At 43.6% G+C, this 21,775-nt stretch overlaps 1 protein-coding gene across 7 annotated transcripts in view; it reads left to right on the forward strand.

Moving 5' to 3' along the window:
- Nucleotides 1-21,472, forward strand: part of PDS5A (PDS5 cohesin associated factor A) — a 151,224-nt gene extending 129,752 nt beyond the window's left edge. For 2 of the 7 annotated variants that reach the window (XR_013220068.1, XR_013220070.1), the window contains exons 32-34: nt 3,957-4,309; nt 13,713-13,861; nt 20,369-20,499. Coding sequence is in view for 4 of the 7 variants with exons in the window: in XM_077279895.1 (XP_077136010.1) it covers nt 3,957-4,309; nt 13,713-13,800 (441 nt within the window). In the remaining 3 variants the exon portion in view is untranslated. Of the gene's footprint in view, nt 1-3,956; nt 4,310-13,712; nt 13,864-20,368 lie in introns of those variants that run through there. The other 5 variants (XM_077279896.1, XM_077279897.1, XR_013220071.1 and 2 more) reach the window with 4 other exon arrangements.
- Nucleotides 21,473-21,775: the final 303 nt, after the last annotated feature.

Here is a 21,775-nt window from a genome sequence, read left to right on the forward strand (position 1 = left end):
CCAGCATCACTGACTGTCACTTGTGGACTGAACTTTTCTGGATCGTAGGCCTCACCCTATGTTACCCCCTACTCCGACAATCACAATGGACAGAATATCATTTGATCGCACGGTGACAAATGCTTACCATGCAGTCAGCCAAGTTCTCTCTGCTCCCTGCTCTTTAACCCACCCTTATCGCTCACTACTTCTCTCAGATGTCGGATCCCCGTCAAGAACAGCGTCTTCCCGAGTTTGTCAGGTCTTTGACCCAGGCCATAGGTAGCCTGGCCGTCCTCTCCCAATCTATGGTTGATTTTGCCAACCCAGCTAGTTTCCTCTATCGTAGAGATTGAGGATCTCTTCTCCCACCCCCACCCCTCTCCACTTATGCTCTCCCAAGAGGCATAAGATCTTCTCCCACTGATCCTCTTCGACCTTCCTGGATCACTAGAGCCACAGAGGAGGATACCGTTTCTTTCCTTACCCAGCCTGAATCTCCAGGGGACAGATCTGAGCCTGAGCAGGATTCTAAGTTTGCTTTGGCTATGCAGGACTTAATTAGGGCACCCTCAGGCTAAGGACAAGTCTGCCTTTTTTCTTTGAAAGTGGTTTCCTTCTTTCTGCATCACCAGCAGCAGGTCACCTTTACCAACTGTGAAGAGTTTGACGGTCTTCTTGTCATAGAATGAACACACTCAGGTAGGCACATACCTTGCTTAAGGAATGCCCTCTTCCCCTTTACTGAATAATGGATTGCCAAATAGTCCATATCCTCCTCCCTGGATTGCCAGGTAGCTTTTCTTTTCTTTTTAGCTACTACCTTGACTATTCGTCATGCGGCATCCCTCAGTGATCAGCTGGACAAGAAGATTGACTCACTCTGAAAAGCGGCCTTTTCAAAAGCAGATTCCCCTTCTGTCCTGCCTTTGTAGTGTCTTCGATCAGTAAAGACTGTATGCCCTGGACTAAGCATCTTAAGTAGGATTTCTCTTCTGGATATCCTAAGGAGAATCTTCTTGACCTCACTTCTCTTTTGCTGCATTAAAAAATGTTTTTGAGGCTTTGCTTGTCAGAACAACTTGCAGTCTGCTTTGGAGCCAATTTGTGGCTGTTTGGCGAGCCACTTAGTTCAGATTCTGATCCAGAGAAGACTGGCTCTTAGGAAAGTGCTTAAATAAGATCATCAACGATTCTACTAGGTGCATAAGTGCCCTGCTTCCCCAGAAATGTAGACACACTCATCCATCTAGGCTTTACCAAAACTTTAATCCCTTCTGTGACTCCTTATTCTCACAGAGGTGAAATGAAGTCCTTCCAACTCCAAGCAGCCCTATTTCAAGACTAAACCTTTCCTGTACAGATGTCCCAAGATTGCAAAGTGCTCCACTTCCAGGTCCTCCACTGCATAAATATTTGCAGCCACTTGAATCCCTTTCTTAAGTAATAAAATCAAACCAACAGAAACCACATGGGCCCTACACCATCTGTGTGTAGGTGTAAACAGTTGATTATCCTTACCCATGTATCTTAATGGAAAATAATAACGTATACTCCGGATAACTTAGTTTAACAAAGAAAGGAGTTTTTACACGATTAAGTATATAAAGAGAAAAAGCAAAATAGCCACTTGAATAAATATAAAAATATAAATTTTATTATGAAAAACGTGACATATTTGAGTACATAGATAAAAGGAAAGACCCTAGTAAAAAACATCCAGGTCACAGGCAGACAAAAAAAAAAAAAAGTAGAAAACACATCAGGGCATTCTCATAAGTCAGCATAAGTATCAGCACAGAAAAACATGGTATAAATCTATTGTGCAGGTTAAAAGTCCATGTGGAGATGCCTCTACCATGCTTAAAGTCAGTTACTGCCTACTTAGTGCGAGATTGCTTACCCATGATGAGATAGTAGATCTGCCTGGGGCTCAGAGTACCCCCTGACGCGCGTTTCGCGTTTCTTTTTCAAAGAGGGAATTGAAAAAGAAACGCGCGTCAGGGGGTACTCTGAGCCCCAGGCAGATCTACTATCTCATCATGGGTAAGCAATCTCGCACTAAGTAGGCAGTAACTGACTTTAAGCATGGTAGAGGCATGTCCACATGGACTTTTAACCTGCACAATAGATTTATACCATGTTTTTCTGTGCTGATACTTATGCTGACTTATGAGAATGCCCTGATGTGTTTTCTACTTTTTTTTTTTGTCTGCCTGTGACCTGGATGTTTTTTACTAGGGTCTTCCCTTTCTTAAGTAGAAGGATGTCTTTTTTCCTTCAGAGAGATTTGGATGGCTCTCGTGGATGACTCCTGTGTCAAAAAGGAAGTGGTATCTTTGGGTTTCAAGATTTAATTTACCTCCTTACGCTCTTAAAGGTTCTATGCTTCTTCGCCTAAGAAGGTTTGACCTTGCTTGTTCGCTTTCTTCCAAGCCATCTATGACCTTCAACTCAAAGGGTCATTATTCTTGTTCCATACAAGGAACATTGACAGGGATACTACTAGATCATGTTAAGTTGTCAATGGGAGCAACTTATTTGCTTTCCTGAAGATTTTTTTTAATTTCCAGTTTGTCGCACTCCCCTTTGGACTAGAGACAGCTCCCAGGGTCTTCACCAATGTGCCCTGACTCCTGATGCCTCTCCTCTGTGCCAGAAGGAATTCAGTCATTCCTTATGTCGACAGTCTTTTTGGTGAAATGCCCATGCATGGGGAAAAATGTGTCCAGTCTCCAAATTAGTTTGAACTCCTTGCATCTATTTAGTTGGATCATCATCTGACAGAAGTCATGTCTGATGCTATCCCAGCGCCTGGAAATTCTGGTCATGACTTTCGGCATCCAGTTATCTAGTGGAACCTTAAGACATCAACCTTTGCTCCAGGAGTCTTCTCTTGAGCCTCTTTACAGCACCTTTCCAAGGTTCCTTTTGGTGAAGGTTTAATTTCTGGTGGCCATAACATCCATTTCCTGTCTTTTCCTTCAGAACTTTTTTGTTCTCCATCAGAACAAGGTGGTCTTTGGTCCTTTACCTTCCTTTCTTTTATAGTTTGTTTTGTCTTTCCACATCAGAGGACATTGTTCATACTCTCCACCACCTGTATCTGGTCAGGGCAATAAGGGACTACTTATCTTTCAGTTTTGGAAGCCTTCCAACTTTACAATTCTCGATCCTTGATCCCTGATGCCCATGTCATCTGACAAGCCCACCTTCTTGTCAGATGACTTTTTTAAAATTAATCAGGTTTGCTATTGTAGAAGCCTTCAAGGCCATTGACAAAACTCCACCCTTTAGATTACAGCTCATTCTACAGGTCAGGTCTACTGAGAGATCAGGTCTACAAAGCTGCTACCCGGGCCGATGCCTTCATCTATGGCTGCTGCTGGATTGGGATACATAGGACTGCAGGCCACTGTCTGCTAGACAGTCTGCATGGTAAGCTGCTGCTTTTTCCCTCCCATTGAGACTTCTCTAGAACGTCCCATGGTCCTCTATTCCCCAATGTTGGCAAGGAAAAAATTTGGATGTTCTTTCCTCAAAATCCCTTTCTAGTTCAATACATTGGAGGACACAGCTCCCACTCTATTCCATTTTCTCTTGTCCTGGAGTCAGTTCTGGTTGGTCTGTGCTTCTTTTTCCCAGGGTTCAGGTCATGTTGGTTCCTGGTTGTTTTTTTTCTTTGTGTATGTGTGTGTGTGCTTCTGTCACCAAACTTTTTTACTTTTTTCTGCATTGCTGTCCTAAGGCTTTTGGCACTAAACTGAGCTGCCTAGCATTCGAGAATCGGGTATAGCCCACCAGACAAAGCCAACACTTTTTTTTTAACCTAGTGTCAGGCTGCCTAGAGCCAGGGTCCCCCAATGTATTCAATGAGAAAGGGATTTTGAAGTAAGTACAACAATGGTATTTTATTTCTTTTTGTAAATGGGGTTATTCCTATTTCTCTTGTTTTACACATGCATTTTGTCTGTCAGGAGGTTATTTCAGATCAGATGGCTTCTCCAAATCTTGGGCCAGAAAAAGGAAAAAAGAGGCCAGCAGCTTCCACGGGGACAGAAAATATCAGGAAAGAGACTGAGGAGATAAAGACTGATGCTGTGGTGCCAACACCACCACCCAAACCTAGAAGAGGACGGCCGCCAAAGTCAGAGTCTCAGGGCAGTGCAGCAAAACGTGAAGACTCCAGCAAGCCTTCTGGACGAGGACGCAAGAGGGCAGCGGCCAGTCAAGAAGGTGCTGCGGGGATGGAGGCAGGCAATGCAAAGGTACCAAAACAGCAAGATGTAACAGCCAAAAAAACAGCACAAAGACAGATGGATTTACAAAGGTAAATGAGTCAGATTACAGAGACATTTCATAGAATAGAGTTTTCAGGAATTAGAGTACAGGCTCTACCTCTGAGACCAAGGAGAGACAGGGCCTTAAGATAGCATCCTAGATAGATGTCAGCCCAACATGTCTGTTGAGCGACTCCGCTCGCCAGTGTTTGTGCGTTTGCAGCATGCTGAGCGTAGTACGTTAGTGTCAGATAACCTTGGTGGCTTACCGCACGTGAGAATAAAAGAGCAGGCATGGTGAAATCCAAAAAATATTATCTTTATTCCTCCAGCATTTGCCATTGGGGGAATAGTATAAGGTTTTTATTTATTTTTTATTGAAATGACTGTAAAATGGATGCAACTAAAGTGCCTGAATGAGATTAGGAGAACTTGGAGCCTCCCCTTAGTTGTCCATAGCCTGGTTCCCCTATTCCAGCTCTGTAGCATTCATGTTGCATACAACCCACAAACTATTGTGAAAGTGTTTTTTTATTTTGTTTTGTTCCAGTTTTTTTATGCCAAAATGTCCACAGCATGTAAAGATTTTCCTGTCTGCTACGGTCGCTGTAGGTTTTCCCTAACAAATTTCCTAGTAACCTCTATAGCAATACCACATCTTAATTCGCCCTCCTTGTGCTTTCAGTAGATTATAATGGAGTTATATATGTACGCACTTAAAGGGGTTGTCCAGTCCAAACCGATAAATCTGCAGTCGTTCTGTGTGACTGTAGACTTCTAAATCCCCCTAGGAGCAGTGTGCAGGGTTCGCTGCGGGGATTTGAGTATGTATGTGTTGTACATACTCCCGGGCAGTGGGTGTGACTTCAAGTGTATGGAAGCGAGGCCGTGCCCATCTAGTAATGCAGCCAACCAATGGGTGTGGCCGACTTTAGTTTGCGGCCATGCTCCATACAAGTGTATGCGCATACTCTCCCATCCCAGGTCAGAAACTGGCGAATCCCCGCATCGCATAGTGCGTACACTGGGGAGATTTATAAGTCTGCAGTCAGAGTGAGTGCAGACTTATCAATTTGGTCCGGACAACCCCTTTAAGTGAGTCTTTTAATGTTGAATGCTCCTTTGGAGCTAAGGTTAGGCTCACAAGTCAGTGTATAAGTCAGCGACATCCATTACATTACATAACAGATCCATCATAGCTGTAAATTCCGAAGTAAAGGCCTTGTGCACGGAGCCCCTCAAGAAGGTGTTTTCTGGGATGAATTAGTCCATTTTTAATGCCTTCACTCGCTGTCATAATTTTCAGCCACTAATGTCATCCTTTTGCAGTGATGTCCCTTTTTCTAGTTACATGTCTTACAGGTTCCTAATAGCTATCTAGTTAGTGGGGGCATTGTAATCTCCTGCATGTGAGGTGTGTGCTCAGAGTAGCTAAGTCCATGCATACAGGTCCTTCTCAAAAAATTAGCATATAGTGTTAAATTTCATTATTTACCATAATGTAATGATTACAATTAAACTTTCATATATTATAGATTCATTATCCACCAACTGAAATTTGTCAGGTCTTTTATTGTTTTAATACTGATGATTTTGGCATACAACTCCTGATAACCCAAAAAACCTGTCTCAATAAATTAGCATATCAAGAAAAGGTTCTCTAAACGACCTATTACCCTAATCTTCTGAATCAACTAATTAACTCTAAACACATGCAAAAGATACCTGTGGCTTTTAAAAACTCCCTGCCTGGTTCATTACTCAAAACCCCCATCATGGGTAAGACTAGCGACCTGACAGATGTCAAGAAGGCCATCATTGACACCCTCAAGCAAGAGGGTAAGACCCAGAAAGAAATTTCTCAACAAATAGGCTGTTCCCAGAGTGCTGTATCAAGGCACCTCAATGGTAAGTCTGTTGGAAGGAAACAATGTGGCAGAAAACGCTGTACAACGAGAAGAGGTGACCGGAACCTGAGGAAGCAGTGGACTGAGTCTGGTGTGGAAACATCCAGAGCCACCGTGCACAGGCGTGTGCAGGAAATGGGCTACAGGTGCCGCATTCCCCAGGTAAAGCCACTTTTGAACCATAAACAGCGGCAGAAGCGCCTGACCTGGGCTACAGAGAAGCAGCACTGGACTGTTGCTAAGTGGTCCCAAGTACTTTTTTTCTGATGAAAGCAAATTTTGCATGTCATTCGGAAATCAAGGTGCCAGAGTCTGGAGGAAGACTGGGGAGAAGGAAATGCCAAAATGCCTGAAGTCCAGTGTCAAGTACCCACAGTCAGTGATGGTGTGGGGTGCCATGTCAGCTGCTGGTGTTGGTCCACTGTGTTTCATCAAGGGCAGGGTCAATGCAGCTAGCTATCAGGAGATTTTGGAGCACTTCATGCTTCCATCGGCTGAAATGCTTTATGGAGATGAAGATTTCATTTTTCAGCACGACCTGGCACCTGCTCACAGTGCCAAAACCACTGGTAAATGGTTTACTGACCATGGTATTACTGTGCTCAATTGGCCTGCCAACTCTCCTGACCTGAACCCCATAGAGAATCTGTGGGATATTGTGAAGAGAAAGTTGAGAGACGCAAGACCCAACACTCTGGATGAGCTTAAGGCCGCTATTGAAGCATCCTGGGCCTCCATAACATCTCAGCAGTGTCACAGGCTGATTGCCTCCATGCCACGCCGCATTGAAGCAGTCATTTCTGCCAAAGGATTCCCGACCAAGTATTGAGTGCATAACTGAACATTATTATTTGATGGTTTTTTTGTTTGTTATTAAAAAACACTTTTATTTGATTGGACGGGTGAAATATGCTAATTTATTGAGACAGGTTTTTTGGGTTATCAGGAGTTGTATGCCAAAATCATCAGTATTAAAACAATAAAAGACCTGACAAATTTCAGTTGGTGGATAATGAATCTATAATATATGAAAGTTTAATTGTAATCATTACATTATGGTAAATAATGAAATTTAACACTATATGCTAATTTTTTGAGAAGGACCTGTACATAGTGATTGAAGTGTCTTTACAGATCACTATACAGGTTACTGCATGTAGCTACAACTGCTAGAGGCGTATTCAGACAAGCCAATTAATCACCCTGAGTCAAACAAGCAAAATTCTTGTCCATCCGGTGTTTGGATTATTTATGCTGGCATAAAAACATAATTATCAACATCATATTGCCCCCTATAATAGGGACATACTGTTGGCAACATGGTGCAGAATAGGGACATCTAAATGAACCTTAATGGGAAATGACCTGCTGAATTCCGTATTTTTCGGACTATAAGACACACCGGACCATAAGACGCACCTAGGATTTAGAGGAGGAAATTAGGAAAAAAATTGAAGTAAAAAATGTGGTCAATTCTGTACTTAATATCCCCTATCCTGGTATATATGGTCCCCTCATCCTCATCCTGATACACATGGGCCCCCTCATCTCTACCTTGGTGTGCATGGCCCCCTCATCCCTATACTGGTATGCATGGCCCCCACATCTCTATCCTGGTGTGCATGGCCCCCTCATCCCTATCCTGGTATGCATGGCTCCTCATCCCTATCCTGGTGTGCATGGCCCCCTCATCCCTATCCTGGTGTGCATGGCTCCTCATCCCTATCCTGGTGTGCATGGCCCCCTCATCCCTATCCTGGTGTGCATGGCCCCCTCATCCCTATCCTGGTGTGCATGGCCCCCTCATCCCTATCCTGGTGTGCATGGCCCCCTCATCCCTATCCTGGTGTGCATGGCCCCCTCATCCCTATCCTGGTGTGCATGGCCCCCTCATCCCTATCCTGGTAGGATTGGTCCCTCTCATCTCTATCTTAGTATGCATCCCAAACCTGGTATGAAGGGTCCCCATCTTGTCCTAGTATGCATGGCCTCCATCCTTATCCTGGTGTGCTGGACCCCATCTCGCCTTGTATGCATGGCCCCATCTCGCCTTGTATGCATGGCCCCATCTCGCCTTGTATGCATGGCCCCATCTCGCCTTGTATGCATGGCCCCATTCCTATTCTGGTATGATTGGCCCCCATCCCTGTCCTGGTCTGCATGGCTCCTCATCCCTATCCTGGTATGCATGGCTCCTCATCCCCATCCTGGTATGCATGGCCACCTCATCCCTATCCTGGTATGCATGGCTCCTCACCCCTATCCTGCTATGCATGGCTCCTCATCCCTATCCTGGTATGCATGGCTCCTCACCCCTATCCTGGTATGCAGGGCCCCCATCTCATCCTAGTATGCACGGCCCCATCCCTATCCTGGTATGATTGGCCCCCACCCCCATCCTGGTATGCATGGCCCCATCAGAGAAAACATTAAGAAGAACCCCAAGCCATTACACTTACCTTCCCGGCTCTCCCTCGCAGCGTCCTGCTCCGGTGCCAGCAGCTGCTTTATGCTTGTAAGCAGCTCATGGCAGTGACATCATGGTCTGTTTTCATAAAGAATAGAAATCTTGGAAATTTCACACTGACAACTGTGGATTTTTAGACCCTTGACTTCCTTGGAATAACACATCCATAGCCACCATCGTTTGTGTCTAATGAGCGTTTGCAAAGGTAATTGTTTAGGGAGGTGGGGCAGGTGAGCTGTGACATCGCCTCTTGTGATTGGTGGCCCCTGTGTTACCAGCTGTGTATGGCGCTGTTACTTCTCATTGTAATCCTGCCTCTGTTAATTTGAAATCTCCTGTAAACTTTCTGAAGATTCAAGAATTTAGAGCCTAAAAGGCCCCATTGGCCAGTTTCAAAATTGCAAGATTACTAATTTTATTTTTAACAAAGATCGTGATATTAAAAAATATATAAACCTTACCAAAAAAGTTTTTAAAAATACATGTAACATGCAAGTCTGACTGACAATATGTAAGATTCTGACGATAGCTTCTTTTTAACCTCTGATAGCTGCAGAACCATTGTTTTAATGATTCAGTAGTATGATGTGATATATTATCTAAGGGTCTGTGCACACGTTGCGGATTTGCCTGCGAATCTGCAGTGGATTTGACGCTGCTGATCCGCAGCTGTTTTCCATACAGTTTACAGTACCATGTAAACCTATGGAAAACAAAATCCGCAGTGCACATGCTGCGGGAAAAAAAGGCGCGGAAACGCTGCGGTATATTTTCTGCAGCATGTCAATTCTTTGTGCGGATTCCGCAAAAATAGCATTTTACACCTATTCCTTAAAAGGAGTCTGCAGGTGTAAAAACTCATGTGAGATCCACACAAAACTGCGGGTAATCCGCAGGCCCTGTGTTTTACCTACGGATTTTTCAGATTCTGTGCGGAAAATCCGCACACGAATCTGCAACGTCTGCACATAGCCTAAGAGTTGTTTTGTTTTGTGTCTTTAATTAACTTGGAAAATCCCTCTGAATGTGCAGCGGTCAAAGCATTTCTATGGCTTAGGATTAATCATTTTAGAATAGTTTATTGTGCATTATATTTCAGTTTCTTACTAAAGTGCATATATGAAGTCTCCACCACTGTTATAATGTAAAAATGTCACCCATAATCTGTACGAATCTATTGAGAAACAAACTGAAATCATTTTCAAGGGCAAAAGAAAAGAAAAAAAACTAACGTTGTTGCGTAAGTGTAAACACCCGCTTATAATTGGGGATGTGATTGGGTTCAGAATTAGCCAATTGCATTGAAACTCATGGTAACTAGTAGTCGGTGCACAGCTGCCATCATTTACAATGATTCTGATTAACCCCATACATGCAAATTGCCTCTTCTGAGAAAAAGAGGACTTAACTCTATAGCGCCACCTGTTGGAAGTAGCGATCCTACAAGTCACAATCAACCCTTTAACGAGTCGTGCAAGATGACTTAGGATAAAAGCCAAATCAGTATCTCAATTCGCAGACACGGTGTTTCGGGCTGTTGGCCCTCGTCAGTGCGAAGCATGACCCCATACAAACATTTTCTTAATTGCATTTTACAGAAAAAAGCCTTTGTCCATTAATAGCTTACAATACAGCAAAGGGATCTCATCATTGAAAGTGATGAGTCAGAAGAAGGGTGTAAAAAAAAAAAATGTCCAAGGCATTAGATATGCTGTGGAGGATAGTGAATATGGTCATCAAGAAGTGGCTTATATTTGGCACAACCATGACATTACCTAGAACTAGAGGTACCTCAAAAATTGCTGAAAAGACAAGAATAGAATTGGTCTGAGAGGCTGCAAAGCGACCTACAGCAACATTAAAGGTGCCGATTTTCTGGCAAGCACTGGTTGTATACGGCATATGACAACAATCTCCCGTATTCTTCATATGTCTGGCCTGTTAGGTAGCGTGGCAAGATGTAAGCCTTTTCTTACAAAACAAGTATGGATGCCTGTCTATGTTTTGCGAAAACCTACTTAAAGGCTGCAAAAAGCTTGTGGGAAAGCATGTTATGTTCTGGAACTGTGGCTTTAGTCAAGATGGTGGGCATTACGAACAGTTCCAAATATCAGGCAAGTTTCCTTCAAGACCTTCAGGAACTGATAAAAAGATGGAGCAATGTGTCCTTTCATGATGGTGACAACCCTAAGGATACCTCCAAATCAACAAAACAGTGGCTTCAGTAGAAGTTGATGAAAGTTGTGGAATGCTCCAGCCAGATCCCAGACCTGAATCCAAGTGAAAATCTTTGTTCACAAGAGAAGCCCTCACAATTGGGCAGATTTTAGAACAACTGCAAGGAAGAGTGGGCACAGACTGCCAATTCTAGATGTCCCGTGCTGATGGACTTCATCCCAAAAATATTGAATGCTGTCCTAAATTCAGAGTACTTCAATAAGCTACTAATTTAAGGGTGTACATAATTATGCAGCAGCATTATTTTAGTTCGTTATCTTTTTCGACACAAAGATTTCAGTTTATTTTGCAATTGACTTGATTATGGGGGACATTAAAGGTGGAAAAAGTTCTGAAATGATTCATCTTGGAATATTTTTTTTTTACATGATAAAATCTTTACATGTTGACTTAAGGCCCCGTCTCACTAAGCGATTTACCAACGATCACGACCAGCGATACGACCTGGCCGTGATCGTTGGTAAGTCGCTGTGTGGTCGCTGGGGAGCTGTCACACAGACCGCTCTCTCCAGCGACCAACGATCAGGGGAACGACTTCGGCATCGTTGAAACTGTCTTCAACGATGCCGAAGTCCCCCTGCAGCACCCGGGTAACCAGGGTAAACATCGGGTTACTAAGCGCAGGGCCGCGCTTAGTAACCCGATGTTTACCCTGGTTACCAAAAAAAACAAACAGTACATACTCGCCTTTCGGTGTCCAGGTCCCTTGCCGTCTGCTTCCTGCTCTGACTGAGATCCGGCCGTACAGCGAGAGCAGAGCGCAGCGGTGACGTCACTGCTGTGCTCTCACTTCTCACTGTACGGCGGCAGTCAGTGAGAGCAGGAAGCAGACGGCAAGGGACCTGACGGACATCAGATGGTCAGTATGTAGTGTTTGTTTTTTTTTACATTTACGCTGGTAACCAGGGTAAACATCGGGTTACTAAGCGCGGCCCTGCGCTTAGTAACCCGATGTTTACCCTGGTTACCAGTGAAGACATCGCTGGATCGGTGTCACACACACCGATTCAGCGATGTCAGCGGGGCCTCAACGACCAAAAAAAGGTCCAGGCCATTCCGACACGACCAGCGATCTCGCAGCAGGGGCCTGATCGCTGGTACGTGTCACACATAGCGAGATCGCTATGGAGGTCGCTGTTGCGTCACAAAACTTGTGACTCAGCAGCGATCTCGCTAGCGATCTCGCTATGTGAGACGGGGCCTATATTGTGCAGCTCATGAATTACATCACTTATCTGCTTGCTGCTAGCGGACACATTTTTCTAGAAAGTTCATTGATGCTCTAGAAGGATCCAGAGAGCCCTTTACTTACCTCTAGGTGAATATATTGTATTACTAATGACCTAATGGAGATGTTTTATAGTTTTAAGATTGAAGAAGACACAAGTCCATTGACTTCAACCTATACTCTAACATGTTGGTCCAGAGTAAGAAAATAACTCCTGATGCAGATACTAATAGCCGCACAATTTCTTCCTTACTGCACATACGGCAATCACACTAGCTCCGTGGATCAGTATCCCAGCTCCGAATCTAGCACCCATAACCTGTAAAATTACATTTTCCACAAAAAATAATCCAGGCTGTGTTTTTAGTGGATCAACCATTGCAGCATATGGTGGGAGAGAGTTCCATAATCTCACTGCTCTTACAGTTAGGAATCAATGTCTGCGGTTATGATTAAACCCACTTTCCACTAGACGTAAAGGATGCCCCCTTGTCACCATTGCAGGCCTAGATGTAAAAAGATTATTAGAAAGATCTCTGTTCTTTCATGTATTTGTACATTGTAGAAAGTTCGCCCCAAAGCCTTTGTATTTCCAAATGGAATATCCCCAGGTATGATAACCTGTCTCGGTCCTGCAGGCACTCTTCTCTACACCCGCTCAAGTTCAGCTATATCCATGTTATACACTGGGGCCCCAAATTGTACCCAGTATTCTAAGTGTGGTCCTAATGTCTTGTGTAAGGGCAAAACTATTTTCTTATCATGAGCATCTATGCCTCTCTTAATGCATGCCGTGATCTATTTGCCTTGGCAGCTGCTGCCTGACACTGGTTAGGAGCTTGCCATCCACCCAAACAAAACAACATTTTCAATGCTGGTTTTACGATTTTTCACAATTGTACGTTTTATTTCTTCTGGCCAAGTGCATGACCTTACATTAATCCACATTAAACTTCACTTGTCATTTCTCAGCCCAAGCCTCCAGCTAATATAAGTCCCTAGTAATATTAAATTGTCTTATGTGTTGATTTCCTTGCAGTTTAGTATCCTCTTCAAATATTGAAATTATTTTCTCTGTCTCGCACAACTTCGTTAATAAATACACTCCTCGTGTAAGTCTGAATTATGGACATTACAAGATGGGTAGTCATGTTACTGTAAGTGATGAGAAAGTGTAAAGAAAATATTTAAAACATCTCAATTTATTCAGGGCACTCAAATAATCAAGATCTGCTGCTGGCAGCTACATTTGTTATTGCCGAAAAATGGTGTCCCAGTTGTGTTCAATGGGAGTTAAGTCTGGAGACGCTGCAGGCCATGGCAGCACTTTTAGGCTACACTGTCCTGTAAGTCTCCTTACACTGGCATTGTACTCTCCACAAGGAAAAACTTTATTCCTTATACTCGTATATCTCTATCCATTCTGTGATTTCCATAATACCATGACTATTGTTCTTGGTGTTAAAATTTCAATGTTGACGAGTGTTTAGTAAAAGTTAGAGGACCCAATACTGACCCCCGTGGTACCCCACTGATAACTCTGTATGTATTTTTTTCTTATACATGCTGACTAAGCAATGATGTACAATGTGATAATCTGTTGATTCCTCCAGCAGCTATTATCTGGGCAGTGATGGAGATTGCCTATGGGAGATAGACTCCAGTCCAGGATATACAGCTAGTGATGCTGATCTATTTTAGTGCATGTGAGAGCAGCCAGGAAACAGAAGATGCACAGATAGAAGAGAGAGGTTTCTTGAAGGTGCAGGTTAACCTCAATAATCAACAGAGTAGAAGTGTGTCTAGTTACATGATAATCCATAATGTCTGCAGTGCGTATATTTTTGTGCATTTCTTGCTAGTCCATAAGTATTGTTATGCTTTTCTTATTACCTGTCTGCAAATGTATCCCACTATTATATGCACATTTACATTACAGGGGTTGTCTTGTCCGGTACAATCCAAGAACATGTCCTACAGCAAACGGCTGGTTCTGCCGATCCAGCCCAGACAAGCGGGGACATGTACATATAACTGAATGGCCATCTAAGTAAGGTCGTGCTCACATGTCCAGTAATTATCTGTTGGAACGGATCAAGCAGCAATCCATTGTCAAAAAATGTCTGCAGACACAACTTTATTGTCCATTTTTCAGGGGGGGGGGAGATTTCAGCTGGATCATGTTTTTTTTTTTGTTTGGTTGGTTTTTTTACATTGAAGTCTATGGATTACTGATCCATTAATCAGCCATCCGTCTTTCATTTATAAACATCCATTTTTTTTTCTTACTAGATTATTTTCTAATGGAAAATATGGATGGTTAGTTAACAGATCCGTGGTCCATAGACTTCAGTGTTTAAAAAAGATCAAGCTGAAATCAGTTTAAAAAACGGACCAAAAAGTTGTGTCTGCAGAACTTTTTTGCCAACGGATGACTGCTGGATTTGTTCTAACAGACGATTACAGGACATGTGAACATAGCCTAATATGTAGAGGGCACAAGTCTGCCATAACGGGAGCCTCTCCTTCTGTCTCCAAGGGAGAGTCGCTCCCTTATAGTTCCTCATGGGTCATATAGGGAGAGGTTGTTTTAAGAGAATTTTTTTTCTTGTGCTTGTATTCAAGAAGGTGGGGTGTGCAGCTAATGCTGTATTCACTTCTCGGTTTCAGCCTAGGCTGGAGGTACACTTTGGGAGATTTCTACGTATACCAAAAGTTGAAAGAGCCAATAAGGACCCATTGTGGAAGAAAGTTTACCGCGGGGGCCGTACATGTTAAGTGTGTCCTGCATTGAGGGTAAAAAAAAAATCCAATGCATATTAGACCCGTGGATGCCAAAAGAAAAAACATTTTGCAGATTCTGTTACATTAGCAATTTCCCATCCAGGCTATTTGGTGACACCGAGCTCATGGGTTATAGCTGCTGCCACTAAGAGGTGGAAACTAAGCAGTCAAGTGTTTGCTTCTCCAGCCAGCTATTTGCCTCCTGCAGGTAGTGAGCTAATCTGTTTTGGCTTAGGGTACTGTCACACAGTGGCACTTTTGTCGCTATGACGGTACGATCCGTGACGTTCCAGCGATATCCATACGATATCGCTGTGTCTGACACGCAGCAGCGATCAGGGACCCTGCTGAGAATCGTACGTCGTAGCAGATCGTTTGGAACTTTCTTTCGTCGCTGGATCTCCCGCTGTCATCGCTGGATCGGTGTGTGTGACAGCGATCCAGCGATGCGTTCGCTTGTAACCAGGGTAAACATCGGGTTACTAAGCGCAGGGCCGCGCTTAGTAACCCGATGTTTACCCTGGTTACCAGCGTAAAAGTAATAAAAAACAAACCGTACATACTCACATTCCGGTGTCCTTCAGGTCCCTTGCGGTCTGCTTCCCGCTCTGACTGACTGCCGGCCGGAGCAGAGCACAGTGGTGACGTCACCGCTGTGATCTGCTTTCACTTTACGGCCGGGAGTCAGTCAGAGCGGGAAGCAGACGGCTAGGGACCTGAAGGACACCGGAATGTGAGTATGTACGTTTTGTTTTTTTTTACTTTTACGCTGGTAACCAGGGTAAACATCGGGTTACTAAGCGCGGCCCTGCGCTTAGTAACCCGATGTTTACCCGGGACCTCGGCATCGTTGGTCGCTGGAGAGCGGTCTGTGTGACAGCTCCCCAGCGACCACACAACGACTTTCCAACGATCACGGCCAGGTCGTATTGCTGGTTGTGATCGTTGGAAAGTTGCACAGTGTGACAGTACCCTTAGTGTCCATAGGAGGTAGACATTGCCTGTGTTTTTTTTTTTTTCTGCCTCTCAACTTGGAGTTCCGGGCTGATCAAATTATTATGTTGAGCCCCTCCTCTATCCGTCCACATACAAGGAGGGAAGAGAGACTTTGGCAGCTTTTGTCATACCCTATGCTTGGCCCCCATAAAATAGCTTATACTCCCCTCCCCTGCTGGCGCCGTTCCTGTAGTGTCTGCTTTTCTCCTGGGATTCCTGTGCCTTTGGCACGTGACCCCGGCGCCCAGTCAGCGCTGGCGTCCGTATCCCCGGCTCGTGTCGAATTGAGCAGGAAGAGGAAGTCCAAGATCAGCTGCAGGCCGAACTTCCTCTTCATGTTCGATTTGTCTGAAGGTGGGGACAGTGATGACAGGGCTGATTGTCGCATGTCAGAACACCGCATGAGAGCCCCGACACCGCGGGAACATCGCCGGCAAGGAGGGGGGAGTATAGGCTCTATTATTTTATGGGGGACAAACATTTTGATCAAGAAGTAGTTGTCCAAGTAGTGGTCAACCCCTTTAAGCACAACGCCATGGACAATGAGGCTTACGCTGCAAGAGAAACTTCTGACACATCATGTAAACAGCTGAGGTTCAAACTCTTCAGCCTGCCATCACAATTCCCTGGCTTTTTACCAACCTCTTCCCTGATGGCACAATGCTCGGACACTTATTCCACATTTGAGGACCTCTCTGAAGGTGAGAATTCCCTGTCGGATCTTAAATTTCACTTACAAGGACGGACACCTTTTCTTACCAGGAGCCCATTTGCTTTCAGGATCTGCCAAAATTCGAAAACTTTTTTTTTCTTACACTGAGTATGGAGAGCAAGCTGTCAAAGGGATGGAAATGGCCAGATAAACATTTTTTCAGACCTAAATGTTTGGACACTTATGGCCCCGATTCATCAAGGCTTTTACACTAGAAAAATGACGTATAATTCTTTGCAAAGTCTAAAAAATTTTTCACAAAGTATAGTTTTAGATAGCTCTGCAAAAATATGTGGAGCTGGGCATAGCGTGGCTATGCCTGGCCGTCAAATTAAGTAAATGTGACAGCGTTTCTTATACCAGAAATGTTACTCCAGTCCCAAACTTTAGAAGCATTTCTGGCAAAACGAACACTACTGATAACATGACCTGAATTCATTAAGTGGCCATCTTATTCATGCTCATCCCTATGTGCCTATGAACCCGAATGTGTTGTTTGTCATAAGGCTACCTTGACAGATGGTTGTCCTCACAGGTAGTCTCATGTCTTAACAAAACACAACTTTACCCATTCAGGGTCCTGTAAGATTGAGTCATTTTCTAAATCCTCTTTTGAAACTGCGAATTTGGAGCTCAGGTCAATGCTCATGACTGTTTTATAAGGCCACATCCAACTGCACTTTACTTTAAGGGGGCATCTTTAGCTGGTACTTCTCCCAAAGATTTGGTAGACATCACTCTGCAAATATCTGAAGCTGGAAGATACATCTGAGAAGCCACTCTTGATGCATCTGGTGGTCTTTGTCAGCTCTTCTACTCTGTGGCCATCCATCACATCCTCTTACTGAAATTCTATTCTACAGACACAAATTCAATAAAAGCTCTTACAGCTCTCCCCTTTACAGGCACTCGTTTGTTTGGTAAACCACTGGATGAAATCCTCTCAGAAACAAGAGGTGGATAGAGAACTCATCTGCCTGATAACAAGCAGGTTAGGTTCTTTCCGACCATCAGAGGAGATCCATGACACATTTTTGCTTCTATTGGCATCTGTCCAGCACAGTCAATGTTACAAGAAACCTGACATTCACAACCAGAAGTCGCCCCCATCCTTGCCAACAGACCTCAAAGTCTACTTCAGCATGAAGGGGAACCTCCACCTGATGAGGTTAGGATTGAGGTTTGTTGTCTTTTGTTTAAAGATGTCTGGCTCTAAGACCTACAAGACTCATGGATGAGTGAGGAGGTCTCTGCAGCTTATAAATTAAAATTCCATGCCCTCCTCCCCCTTTTTTTTCCACAATACCCCTCTTAATGCACCACCCCGTGCTGATGAATTTTTTTTCTGTCATTCGGACTTTGCCAGACCAAAGGGTTAGAGTTTGTGTTCTTCAGCGGGTTCACTTGCACTGGTTTCAGATACTTTTGGTTATCATGCTCTGCACCCTGTCCTGAACCTCAAGGTTCGTAACTGCTGTATGAAGATTCAACATTTTCCAATGGAGTCCCTCAGGACAATTATCAGGGAGGATTTATGCCATACATATACATTAAGGATGTACCATATAAACCTTTACATCCCAATCTACCAGACCTACCAGCATTTCCTGCACTTTGCTGTTGGGGCCCACCACAGTCAAATTGTGGCCCTTTCCTTAATTCTGAAAACTGCCTTCACAGATTCTTGACCTTAGTAATGGACATTCTCCACAACAAGAGTGTTTTAGCCATTTCTTATCTGGATGACCTCATGATCACAGTGCTGTCTAGAGTGGACTATCTCACATCTCCTGTGACGCTCTGAGTTGTTTCAGTTGGATAATCAACCATCACACCTTGTTCCTCTCCACCTCACCACGTCTAAAATTTTTGAGCGTGCACTTTTTCACCTCAATGAAATTTGCCACCCATCTGTGACCACCAGTCTACACTGTGTTGGGGGCTTCACAGGTCTTTTATTACATGGCTTCTGCCCATCAGGTGTTTTACCAATTTCCAGGACACATGTTTGCTGATGCTGCTTTAGGATGCAGAGTTCATTAGAAAGGTTCCCCATTGTTGTCCAACCCCCCTGGGACTGTTTTGGAGCATCCCATTATCCTGTGTTTCCCAAAGGCACTGACAAGAAAATTGACTTTCTTCTTGCCTGTAAAATCCTTCTTTCTTCTCCCCTCATTGGGGCACATAGAAGAACACAGCTCCCACCCAACGTCCCTAAAGTTGGCCCGTTCTCCGCAAGAGTTTCCTAATTCTCGAGTTTGGTTATATTTTTGCATTGTGATATTGGTGATTTTGTGTTTCTCCTACTGCTGGTTACAAACTTAATAAGCAGCTCACTGCCTGCAGGAGGGGTATAGCTTGTGAGAGGAGCAAATCCTAAACTACTTGCTGTCCGCCTCCTATTGTCAGCAAATTAAAACCCATGGTCTCCATGTCCACCAATAGACTTAATGAAAACTACTTTTTTCAGGTAGGAACAAAAAGCAAATGTTTACACTGCATTGGTCCAACTACAGAATCTGTAAAACTGCAAGGCTAAAGGTACCGTCACACATAACGATTTCGTTAACTATATCGTTGCTTTTTGTGACGTAGCAACGATATCGTTAACGAAATCGTTATGCGTGACAGCGACCAACGATCAGGCCCCTGCTGGGAGATCGTTGGTCGCTGCGAATGATCAGGACCTTTTTTGGTCGCTGATCACCCGCTGTCATCGCTGGATCGGTGTGTGTGACACCGATCCAGCGATGTCTTCACTGGTAACCAGGGTAAATATCGGGTTACTAAGTGCAGGGCCGCGCTTAGTAACCCGATGTTTACCCTGGTTACCATTGTAAATGTAAAAAAAAAAACTACATACTTACATTCCGCTGTCTGTCACCGTCCCTCGCTGTCTGCTTCCCGCACTGACTGTGAGCGCCGGCCGTAAAGTAAAAGCAGAGCACAGCGGTGACATCACTGCTGTGCTGTGCTTTACGGCTGGCACTGACACAGTCAGTGCGGGAAGCTGACGGCGAGGGACGTGACAGACAGCGGAATGTGAGTATGTAGTGTTTTTTTTTTTTTTTTACATTTACAATGGTAACCAGGGTAAACATCGGGTTACTAAGCGCGGCCCTGCACTTAGTAACCCGATGTTTACCCTGGTTACCCGGGGACTTCGGCATCGTTGGTAGCTGGAGAGAGCCGTCTGTGTGACAGCTCTCCAGCGACCACACAACGACTTACCAACGATCACGGCCAGGTCGTATCGCTGGTCGTGATCGTTGGTAAATCGTTAAGTGTAACGGTACCCTTAATGTAACCATTTATCTTCAGGTCAACAGTTACCAGCACGAAATTAGAAGGTTTGCCAGGATCTTGCGAAAAGATACTAAGAAGGTTCTATGGGAAATCCATTGGGTTCCTGTACATAGTGACCTGATAAATTTCCAATAAATCCTTTCTTAGTATTTATTCACAAAATCCTTCTGTTGTTTTTCCCTTATGCTGGGTGCATTAGTATACAGATACATCTGGGGAATACATCCAATGTGAACAGTGCTGAACGAACACTATCATCCCAAACTACACTCGTGGCCTGCCCCATCATACAAACATATCCATAGCCTACATGAAGCCTGCCATACCACTGAATATGTCTGACTTATACTTGGTTACCTAATGTCTGTCTGTACATGAAACCCTGGTGTGTTAGTATAGAAATACTCTGTGTTACAGATCTGATTTGGTTCTATGCCACATTTGTTTTTTTATTTTTTTTTCTCTGAACAGGTAAAAAGAAAAGTCCTGAACTCGAGACAGAAGTGACTGTCCGGCACCAGGCATGCTCCACACTTCAAGATTAAATTCCAGTTTTTTACTCAGATGTTGAACTTGCTCAAACATGAACTGCTTTCTACTTTTAACAAATACAAAAAAAGCTCACTGAAATTTTAGGAACATTTTTCTTTTTCTTCCATCTATTGAAATTACAGTATGGTTGTACTGGGTCTCCTGGACACAGAGTGTCTGGCTTACTCTGGAAAAAGCTGGACGGTGCCGTTTTGGCTTCTCATGAATTTTGCCCCTGCACATAGGACTTGCTGTGTAAACAGATTGTACTGCTGGTGTACATAGAGGCAAGGCACAACCAGGGACAAGGGAAACGCTTGTTGGACAAATGTGTTGAATAAATCAATTAGACACTGTTTTATGTATAAAAAAGATAAAGAAAAAAAAAAACTGCGTTGCAAGTCTACTTTTTAAATAGAATAAAAAATGTACAGAGCCCGGCCCCAACCCCAGACCCCAAGAATGTTATGCTACGCTTATCTCTCTGCACCAAGTAGGAGAGGGATTCACCATTTATTTTTTAAGCAGACTTTTCATTAATCCTCCACCTTTCGCCCCTCTGTCTGCTCTGTATTCAGAATTTGCTAAATGTACATATTTTTTTAAACAATATATCACTTTGTGTAGACAGCATTTTTATGACCTGTTCATGTTGGGATACTGTACCGGATAAGCGAGACAGTCCAGCATTTCATTTTATGTTGGTTGCCAGGTCTTTCCTAAGAAGTTACGTTTTTAAAATTTCCTCCCCTTTATTTTGTTTTTATTTTATTTTATTTTTTATTATAAAGAAAGTGGCTGCATTAGGTGGCGTTTTACAGGAGGCGGCCGACTCTGTTTAGGAGTTTTTGCAGTCATTGTTTGTCTGTCTCAGAATGATTTTTCCAACTTTCAGTTTTAGATTGATGACCGTACACGCCGCATGTTGTCAAAGGATTAGTGGACACCTACATGTTCCCCTGATGCCCGTGCACCGTGTATGTACACATGATCATATTTAAGTTTTTAAGTTTTGTTGCATACAATAAATGCTTCTAGGTGTCACATTGTGTCCATTGGTTATTTTTGTTCTGACTTTTTTCTTTTTTTGCTCTTTTTTTTCATTGTCTTGTCATATCTATATTCATTTTAGTAATATAAGATAGTAATCCTAATATATTAGTGATATTTGTTGTTCAGGTGTACATTAAAGGGACTGTCCAATCAGAAGGCTGCAAAAAAAACACTTCAGTAACTCTAAACAAATGTGCACCCAACATCTTTTACACCCTGGCCATCCACCGTGTTTTCCAAGCAGAATGTCATAACATAAACGTCAACTTTTTTTTCCCGACTGGCTTGGCTGTT

This window comes from Ranitomeya variabilis, chromosome 1 (assembly GCF_051348905.1).
Source record: "Ranitomeya variabilis isolate aRanVar5 chromosome 1, aRanVar5.hap1, whole genome shotgun sequence".
Classification (NCBI taxonomy): Eukaryota; Metazoa; Chordata; class Amphibia; order Anura; family Dendrobatidae; genus Ranitomeya; species Ranitomeya variabilis.